The 10,203-nt window shown below is 37.6% G+C and overlaps 1 protein-coding gene across 2 annotated transcripts; it reads left to right on the top strand.

Annotated features, from left to right (window-relative positions):
- The first annotated feature begins 459 nt into the window (after positions 1–459).
- Positions 460–9,209, top strand: LOC104105016 (protein HIRA). 2 transcript variants are annotated; one of them, XM_009613246.3, is made up of 10 exons: positions 460–849; positions 1,593–1,868; positions 2,045–2,296; positions 2,384–2,781; positions 2,902–3,916; positions 5,441–5,642; positions 5,938–6,178; positions 6,529–6,651; positions 7,255–7,372; positions 8,477–9,209. In XM_009613246.3, the coding sequence occupies exons 1-10, from the start codon at positions 742–744 to the stop codon at positions 8,975–8,977; spliced, it is 3,234 nt and encodes a 1,077-aa protein (XP_009611541.1). In that variant the 5' UTR covers positions 460–741; the 3' UTR covers positions 8,978–9,209. The 2 variants fall into 2 exon arrangements, with proteins under 2 accessions (XP_009611541.1, XP_009611542.1); XM_009613247.4 differs by lacking the exon at positions 460–849 and having other exon boundaries at positions 1,739–1,868; positions 2,042–2,296.
- The last annotated feature ends 994 nt before the right edge of the window (positions 9,210–10,203 follow it).

Below are 10,203 nucleotides of genomic sequence, written 5' to 3'. Positions count from 1 at the left end.
CTAAAACATTATTTTTTGTACACTTTAACCAAAAAGAGGTGACAAAGTGGGTTGCTATGTTGATTTTTGTCTATTGAAAACAAACTATCTACCCAGGTTTAGGGTACCAAAAAGAGAACATAAAAACTAACTTTATACCACTACTTCACATTACAAAATCCTCTAATGCCTCTCGTCTTTTTTCCGAGTTTTTACCCTACACAGTACCTGGTACACACACCACTTCTTTTCTCCTGTTTTATATCATAGACTCATAGTGTACTTAGATTAGAACACAGTATATTTTAAGATTCCCTTTGTTTCCTTAATCATTCTTTCTTTTCTTTTTTCTTTTTGCAGTCCTTTTTCCCTCTCCAATCTTTCATTAGATTTGACCGTTAACAAAAACAAAGGTAAACAAGTATAACCAAAAATTTTGCATAAAAACTTCGACCCACTTCACCTGTTACTTCCATTTCTAGGGGTTTTTGTTTTAACTCAATAAATCAAAATATTTCCTCTTTTACTCCTTTTTGGGGTCTTTTTCCTTATTCCTAATTTTCATAACTAGGGTTTTACCTTTTTACTACTTTTTTCTTGTGGGGGTAAATGTTTTGTTATATTTGATTTTGGTTTTTTTCTTCTTCCTTACAAGTTGGTATGTTAATTTTGAAGTTGTGGGGTTCTTGTTGGGGTTTAGAGTGAAAAAGGTTGAGTCTTTATTCTGTATCAGTAAAAATAAGATCAAGAATTGTGGTTAAGATGATTGCTGAGAAACCCAGTTGGATTAGACATGAGGGTATGCAAATTTTCTCTATTGATATTCAGCCTGGTGGACTTAGGTTTGCCACTGGTGGTGGTGATCACAAGGTACTGCTTTTTCAGTCTCTGCCATATATCTTGTTTTATATTGTCTGCCTTCATTACCTTTTGCTCAATTTGTTGGTTTGGCGAAGAAATTAGTACTCCTGACATCCCAATTACTTGACATAGTTTGACTTGTTATGGAAGCCTTGGCGTAGCTGGTAAAGTTGCTTCCATGTGACGTCATGGGTTCGAGCCGTGGAAACGGCCTTTTGCAGAAATGCAGGGTAACACTGCATAAATAGACCCTTGTGGTCCGGCCCGGACTGCCCTTTTAGTTTGACTCGTTGTGGAGTTTAATAAAGATAGGAAGACATTTGAAACTTGTAGTGTTAAACACGCCATAACATTTGTGGGACCATGAAATTTTTTTATTAAGGGTGAACTGGTAAGTTTCAAGTTAAATTGTTTCCAAATATAGAAGTATGCCATTCTTTCAGGAACATACTAGAAGGAAATAGTGTCACATCAAATTTTGGGACCTGAACTAATAGATTAAGTAGTTGATGGACTTTTAAGAGTTGCTCATTGATTTTGGGACCTGAACAATTGAAGTTGTTAATAAAATTCAAGCAGTTCATTTTTTGATGGACCAATAACATGTTATTGTTTGTTTGGGAGTTAAGCAATCAAAGGTTATTATGGAGTGAGAAGCTTTTATCTTGATACTTATCTATGTTTTCTGGATATTGCTGTTTACTGTTGCTGAATATAGTACTTTGCATAATGTACATTTAACGTGTCTTCAGGTTAGGATATGGAACATGAAATCTGTAGGTAGAGACTTGGAAGCAGATGAATCTACACCGAAACTTCTTGCCACACTACGCGATCATTTTGGGTCAGTGAACTGTGTTAGATGGGCAAAACATGGTCGATATGTTGCTTCTGGCTCTGATGATCAGGTGATTCTAGTCCATGAGAGGAAACCTGGCTCAGGAACCACAGAGTTTGGCAGTGGAGAGCCCCCTGATGTAGAGAATTGGAAAGTTACTATGACTTTGAGAGGACACACTGCAGATGTGGTAATGTGACTGATCTTAGATTCTCATTAACTAATTTTTTTGCTATGCCAATCATTTGATGGACCTTGAAATTATTTGAATTCATATTGGATTCTGAATCTCCTCTGTAGATGCCTACGTTGTCTAACCATGTACTTTCTAACCAATAGGGTTGCTCTTTTCCATGTTTAAAGTAGGTGGATCTAAATTGGTCTCCAGACGACTCGACGTTGGCTAGTGGTAGTCTGGACAACACCATTCATATCTGGAGTATGAGCAATGGTATATGCACTGCTGTTCTGAGGGGTCACTCTAGTCTTGTTAAAGGCGTCACATGGGATCCGATTGGTTCATTTATAGCTAGTCAATCAGATGATAAGACTGTCATCATTTGGCGAACAAGTGACTGGAGCCTTGCTCATAGAACTGAAGGTCATTGGGCAAAATCTGTGAGTTTCAGATTTGCTCTCAAAAAATCTCCTTTTTTTTTTTCAAATACTGAAACCTATATCCTTACAAATGTGTCTTTTTTTAAGCTTGGGTCAACCTTCTTTAGGCGGCTTGGATGGTCACCCTGTGGACACTATATAACTACTACTCATGGTTTTCAAAAGCCTAGGCATTCTGCTCCTGTTCTGGAGAGAGGGGAATGGTCTGCCACTTTTGACTTCTTAGGACACAATGCTCCTGTTATTGTGGTTAAGTTTAATCATTCTATGTTTCGGAGGAATTTGGCTAATGCGCAGGAAGTGAAAAATGCATCTCTTGGATGGTCAAATGGTTCTTCAAAAAATGGAGGAAAAGAGTCCCAACCCTACAATGTTATTGCTATAGGAAGTCAAGATCGCACTATAACTGTGTGGACAACAGCAAGTCCACGTCCTCTTTTTGTCGCTAAACATTTCTTTTCTCAAAGTGTTGTGGATTTATCATGGTAAGTTAGCTCATAGCATAAAAAAACTTCGTCCTATCACAAGAGTGAAGGCATTTTCTATCTTGAATTTTCTTTCTACCTTTTTTGCCTACTTTCAGGATATTATTTTCCTCTGTGCAGGAGCCCTGATGGATATTCACTCTTTGCATGTTCTTTGGATGGAAGTGTAGCCACTTTCCATTTTGATGGGAATGAACTAGGTGTTCGGTTATCTGATGCTGAATTAGAGGAGTTGAAGAGAAGCCGCTATGGTGATGTTAGAGGCCGACAAGCAAATTTAGCCGAAAGTCCAGCGCAACTATTACTTGAAGCAGTAGCTGCAAAGCAAAGTTCAAGCAAAAAACTAACTAAGGATCTTACACAAGTTCAAGCAACCTCAAAATCTTCTGTTGATTTGGTGAGTGTGGTGAAGATTCCTAAACCGCAATCTGATAACGGGAAAAAGACCGAAGGAGTTAGCAGTGATAGCTTAAATAAACCCGCAGCCTCTACCCGCATGTCAAGTCCCGTGAAGCAAAGAGAGTACAGACGGCCCGATGGTCGAAAGAGGATAATTCCAGAAGCAGTTGGTGTGCCTACCCAGCAGGAGAACATCTCCGGAATTCCTCAATCTCCTGCTATTGAATTCCGTAATAAGACAGTGGATCAGAGGAAAGATGAGAATGGTATGGTACTGTCCGATGCAAGTGTTAGGGAAGGATTTGTAAGGAAAACAGTTGGTCTCAGTGCTGACCAAAAGGAGCGCTCAGGTCTAACTGCCAGAGCTAGCATCAGTGAGAGCCTCATCATTGAGAAGATTCCGCCTTCTGTAGGCAAGGATGGAAGCATCACCATAGAACAGATGGGAATTGTCAAGGATCCGCCTCATTTGGGTTCTGGTGGTACTCTTTTAATCAGGGTTTTTGATAATAAAGAAGGGGAGGGCACTGGTCCAATTTGCTTAGAGGCTCAACCCAGAGAACAAGCTGCTAATGATATTTTAGGGGCAGGAAATTCATTTGTAATGAAGGAAACTGAGATACTTTGTACAAGGGGGAGTCAAACCCTCTGGTCTGACCGGATTTCTGGAAAAGTTACTGTTTTGGCTGGAAATGCCAACTTTTGGGCTGTGGGATGTGAAGACGGATGCGTTCAGGTGAGTTTCAAAAACTTTGAGCTGGTTCATTATACCATTTTCTTTACAACTGAGTATCATTTCGACAATTATCTGAGATGTGAATCTGCTTCTTTTATTTCTACTCAATTCTTTGGTTATCTCCTGCTTTTGTGTGTTGCTCATCTAGAGACTAAATAAGCACCTCTCCCTCGAAACTGACACCAGACATGTAAAATGAGAGTGAATGTATAGATTCTATTTTACCTGTTTATTTCCAGAACTACCTAACATGAGAATTCTCCCCTCCTTGCCAAGATGAGAGGTAGAGTTGGGGGGTGGTGTAAATTGTATCATTTCACACTTTAGAATTGAGGATGGCTCCTTTTTCAAGCCCTTTTTTTCCCAGAATTTATCCTCATTTCTTGTCAATTCTCTTTGCCTAGGTGAGCACTTGTATCATTTCACACTTTAGAATTGAGGATGGCTCCTTTTTCAAGCCCTTTGTTTTCAGAATTTATCCTCATTTTTTGTCAATTCTCTTTGCCTAGGTGAGCACTCGTACTTTCTTGCCTGGTGTTATGCATAATTGATCTGGGCATGCTTGAATACCGCGATTCATTTGTTGAGCTAAAAATTTGTCATCCAAAGCCTTTACCTGCATTTTTGCTGCTTGTAGAAGAGAGAGAAGAATGTTTATATTTCTCTGTAGGCTTCCCTTCTTTTCATTTTTGTCCATGGCTGCCATCACATTTTACATGATTCAGGTTCAGTGTTTCCCAATATGTGCTACTCCCTCTGTCCCGATTTATGTGGCGGTGTTTGACTAGGCAATGGAGTTCAAGAAAAAAAAGAAAGACTTTTGAAACTTGTGCTCAAAACAAGCCATAGACATTTTGTGGCTAAACTGGGAAGTTTAAACTAAAATTGTTTCTAAATAAGAAAGTATTGACATAAATTGGGAAGGAGGGAGTGCCATTTTTTAACTTGAAGATTCTATCCTTTAATCAACTCCATTCTCATATTTCCAAGGAGATCAATTGATGTTGACAACAAAAAAATATTAATTGACTAGTACTTGCATATTGAGATGTTACGTGGACTGATCAATGCTTTCTCCTACTTACAGGAAGAATACAAGTTTTAGTTTTCTATCAGACAGGGATATCAGATATGTAGTTTTTCTGCATCAACCAGTAGTGCACAGTTTTCTAAATAATAATGTTAAATTTTTCTTATCAAAAGTTATGTTAAATTTTTCTCATCTGACCTTGGCATTTTATATTATATCTGCTTTATGTCAGACTTTTTACGTGTTCATCTCCTATGCGTAATGAAATTCTGCCTCTTAAATTGCGTTGGGGGGATTATATGCATAAACTATAGATTGGTATTAGTATTAAATCTATGAAGCTCAAGGGTGACTTGAGGACAAAGAAAGTCGCATCAAATTACAGATCCCAGTTATTTCTTTGTGCTGCTAACGTTTCCCGTATTTGCTTTCTCACGTCAAGTATTCTTCCAGTGGTACAATATGTTCTTATTTTCATCTTTGCTTGTAAAAAGATTTATACAAAGTGTGGACGACGTGCCATGCCAACCATGATGATGGGATCTGCTGCAGTGTTTGTTGATTGTGATGAATCTTGGAAGTTTTTGCTTGTCACAAGGAAAGGGTCATTTTATCTATGGGATCTATTTAATCGGAAGTGTCTCCTTCAAGACTCTTTGGCTTCCCTTTTATCTTCAGATCCAAAGGCGAATGCAGGTGAGTTAGAAAACCCAAGATGAAATTTTTGATTCTTCGAGCAGAGCATAGTGTTCTTGACTTATTTCTTTTTTAAGCATTGTCGCGGAGAACTGTGTTCTTCCTCTTTTAAGCACCGTCCTGAAGTTAGTTGCTCTCAAAAGTTCAAGGGGATATTACTTGGCTCCACACAATCTGCCAATTGATATGATGTTTATTAAGAGCTGCAGTCATTGATTTTGTTAAACCAACAGATTCCACTGTCTTTGCTGGCTTTCATTTCTTACTAACTTTTTTTTTTAAAACTTGTTAACAGGCACAATCAAAGTGATATCAGCAAAATTATCAGCGTCTGGTTTTCCTCTTGTTGTCCTGGCCACACGGCATGCATACCTCTTTGATATGAGCCTCATGTGCTGGCTGAGGGTTGCAGATGATTGTTTTCCTGCATCGAATTTTTCAAGCTCCTGGAGTTCGGGCTCATTGCATGGTGGTGAGCTAGCGGCATTGCAGGTGGATGTTAGGAAGTTCCTGGCTAGAAGACCCGGTTGGAGCAGGTCATTCTGCATTTCCTTTCGTTTTTGGTTTGTCTGACGTATCAATCCACATTATGTTTTGTCACTAGCCCTCAACACTTTCTACTTTTCTATTCTTGAAATTTTATTAGTTCCTCTTAGATATTCCTTACTAGAATTTCCCAAGAGTTGTTGGGTGTACTAATGATTATTTAGTCTGTATCTCAGTAGCATATTGAAATGGTGCTAGTGGTAGAGTGACTTTTGCAGTTGGAATAACATTAGAATTGGGATGTATGTGCAAGTTTCTTGCCTAATTTTATTTTGGAATTCTCTCTTACTGAAGTATGTGCAATTAAAATATTGACTTTTCTTTTGTTGTACATCTGCAGAGTCACAGATGATGGGGTACAAACACGTGCTCATTTGGAGGCTCAGTTGGCTTCTGCTCTTGCTTTGAAGTCTCCTAGTGAATATCGTCAATGCCTTTTATCCTACATCCGGTTTTTAGCAAGGTTTGGTGTCTAGTCCTTTGGCGACATGAAATCTTTCACTTAGTATCCAATTTTAATGCATCGGTTGATGTTGGAAGTTGGAACTTTGTCCTTTAAAGTATAATGTCTTTGTTTAAAGTTGGTCCATTGATTAAATTGAGAGTTATTGAATCTATATGGAGGATATGTGGGATATATAAGCAACTTTTGAGTCCGTGGAAATTGTTTTGCCTCCCAGTTGACAGGGTTTGGTCTAGAGAAATCAATTGTTCCAGTTTAAGAAATATTAATTCTAAGAACTGAATAACTGGATCTTGAATTGGTGCTATATTAGTATCTGAAGTTTCATGGTTTAATTAGTTCTGTTATATATGAAATCCTATGTATATTCACTTACTGTTCTGTTAATTCAATTTTATTGTTAATTTTTTTGAAGTGAAGTTATGTTTGGAGAAACAGTCTTGTTTGACTTTAGGCTTTTGCTTTCTGGTGTTAGTATATCTTGGGTCAACATGTGTTTGGAGTAGTGCGAAATTGTTTTTGTTGGTTTTTGTTAGAGGTGATTGTCCACCTTATTTGAATTCTTGAGTATCAAAATAACACATAATTGCTATTTAAATGCAGAGAGGCAGATGAGTCACGCTTGAGAGAAGTTTGTGAGAGCTTTCTTGGGCCTCCCACAGGGATGGCTGAGGCTGCATCCTCTGATTCAAATAAAACTGCTTGGGACCCTTGTGTACTTGTAAGGGCTTTTCACTCCTCTTTTTTCCTGTATATTTCTTGTGGCTCAACTCTAACAATATCTTCGAATATCTGTTGTTGGCTTTTCAAATGAGCTGGACCATTCCATTTTCTCCCAACTTCTCAATCTATCACTACTGAGAGAAAAAGGGTGATATTTTTGTTAGCTAGTAAATATCTTACTTCTCTGAAGTGTAGAGTACAGCATCTAGTATTTCGTCTCCCTATGAATTTGGAATTAGCGCACCACTGGCTGATATTACGCACTACCATAGTTTTTCCTATTTCTCCGATGTAACTATGAGGAACACCTGTTGAGAAAAATTCTGCTTATATGATCATTTTGTCGCTGTGAACCATGAGACTTTTAGCATCCCATATTCAGATTGTAGGATCTTACACACTGTTTAGTTAGTTTTTGTTTTAAATAGGGGGCTTTCAACCAGCTCTCTCTCTCTCTCTGTAAACCATGATCTCGTCATTTTCCAATGTTCTGGGAGGAATTTTCTATGTTTGTAGTTGTAGAAACTATGATCGTTTTGGTGAAATATGTTCAGACTACAAGATCAAATACGTCTTAAGATTGGGCTTAGCATGGTTTCTTTAAATATAGTTGGAACAGGTAAATAAACAAAATAAGATATACTGAAATATGACATCACATTGAAACTATGCATGTGGTTTTACTTTCTGCAATGTCCATCTTATTTTCCACATCCGGCGAACTATGTCTATCTTTTCAGAACGACTCAAGCTAGAAAGTAGGATTCATAAACTACAGAGTGAGAATTTGATTGTTAATATCTTCCTCGGAACTATGTCAATCTCTTTGCATAAAATGAAACTGTCGGAACAGTTGAACTTTTTATCTATAACATCTCGTTTTCTTGGCGCCTCTGTGTGTGCCTACATGTTCATACAGCATCTTGTTGATATAATATACCTTGACGATGTTTATATTCCATGCATATATGTTCTCGTCTATTCATGTTTTGGCTCATTCTTGCTGGCTTTCTTAAAAGTGAGATTCCAATCAAATCTATCCAGTTACCAAACGAAACCCAAGTATTGTCTTTCTTATTAAGGTTCTTTATCTGGTTTTCAGGGTTTGAAAAAACACAGACTCCTTAGAGAAGACATACTTCCAGCAATGGCATCGAATAGGAAAGTACAGCGGCTGCTCAACGAGTTCATGGATCTCCTCTCAGAATATGACGACATGAGTCCTGAACAAAACAATGTCGGGACCACCACATCAACTGAAATGAATCTTGAACAGACCAATGTTGCAACCACTACATCTTTTCCGGCTACAGATAAGATGGATACCGATGTCCCTATGACTCAAAGAACAGTTCCACAGACACCAATAACTAACCCAACACCTTCCACGTCTATAAATGACCGAGGGACTCCTGCTCGTCCTGCAGTACAATCAAGTGATCATGTTGAGCCTTGTATACTTTTGAAAGAAACAATGGACTCGGATCAACAAGAAACTGATGAAGCTAAATCTGTACCACCGCCAACAGATCAAATGAAATTGGATGCACCTGCATCAGTTGAATCGGAACCATCTCCTTCACCAAAGGAGAAGGTTTCTTGATGTATATTTCATTGTAGATTAGACGTAATAGTCGACTTGAAAGCACTGCTGACATTACAACCGATGCTGTGGACTGTAAAAAGCTGTAAAGATTGTCTTAGTGGATGCACCTAGCAGGCACCTTGCCTTTGATGCAAATTCTGAGGTATGTAACGTGATAGGAGTTTTGTTTTCTTGATCCAGAACATGATAGGAGTTTGTTAATTTTAAACCAAGTAGTGAAGTTGATTCATGTGTGACCCTAGATAACCTTTTTTTTTGTTGTTGTTAATTTAGTTCTTATCATTGTTCTGAATATAGTTTGTACTCGGTAATAAAAAAAAAAAAAAAAGGCAGTCCGGTGCACTAAGCTCCCGCTATTGGTGAGGTCCGGATCATAAGGGTCTATTGTGCAGCCTTACACTGCATTTCTGCAAGAAGCTGTTTCCACGGCTCGAACCCGTGACTTTCTAGTCACATGACAGCAATTTTACCAGTTTTGCCAAGGTGCGTAACTTAGGAAATGCTTGGACGATTCCACAAAAATTTCCATCAACCAAATTGAAATTTTATCTAAACCTTTTATTTTATTTTATAGGGTCTAATATAATGTGTATTTTCTAACAGGCCTAGTGGTTAATGAAATAGAAGGCGAATCATAAGTTCTCAGGAGACAAAAAATAACTACTTGATTTGAGTTTGTCTATTACCAAAATAAAAAATAAAAAAAAGGACCTTTGTTGAGCAGAGTTGCAAGGTTGTTACTTGAGTAGATTTGGTTAGTATGAATCTCACCATTCTTTAATAAATAGTTAATGATGAATAAAGCTGGTGAAATATGTTTTATCATGTCTCTTTTAATGAGGCTTCCTTCTACTTTTAATTTGTGTGTGAATATAACCAACATGATGCATTCAATTATTCTGATTAATAAGTAATAATTAATTATCTCAATTGGATAATCTGAAAGGTGAATCATTTATGCATGCTATCTCTCACAAACTTCAATTGTGAGATGAGAATAAACACAGATGTAATTATCTAGTGGATGCTCTGTTATTATCTACAATATCTTAAATAATCCAAATGATGAATGTACAAGGCTACAGATATTGCGACACGTTGTATATGTTCGGAAATGGAGAACATTGCTAGTAATGGCTTAACAATAAATTCTCTTTTAGAACACTAAATTTTGAGACATAAGGGAGAATAATGTATCACTTATTACATTTTTTTTAACTATG

The sequence above is a fragment of the Nicotiana tomentosiformis genome, chromosome 11 (assembly GCF_000390325.3).
Source record: "Nicotiana tomentosiformis chromosome 11, ASM39032v3, whole genome shotgun sequence".
In the NCBI taxonomy this organism is placed as follows: Eukaryota; Viridiplantae; Streptophyta; class Magnoliopsida; order Solanales; family Solanaceae; genus Nicotiana; species Nicotiana tomentosiformis.
This window is presented reverse-complemented; position numbering and strand designations above follow the sequence as displayed.

What these genes read in the sequence shown, in the direction of transcription:
- LOC104105016 (XM_009613246.3), top strand. Translation starts at nt 742, where the DNA reads ATGATTGCTGAGAAACCCAGTTGGATTAGACATGAGGGTATGCAAATT. An exon ending in GAGGACACACTGCAGATGTG is followed by an intron (nt 1,869 to 2,044) that starts GTAATGTGACTG and finishes TGTTTAAAGTAG; the next exon opens with GTGGATCTAAATTGGTCTCC. An exon ending in GTGAAGACGGATGCGTTCAG is followed by an intron (nt 3,917 to 5,440) that starts GTGAGTTTCAAA and finishes GCTTGTAAAAAG; the next exon opens with ATTTATACAAAGTGTGGACG.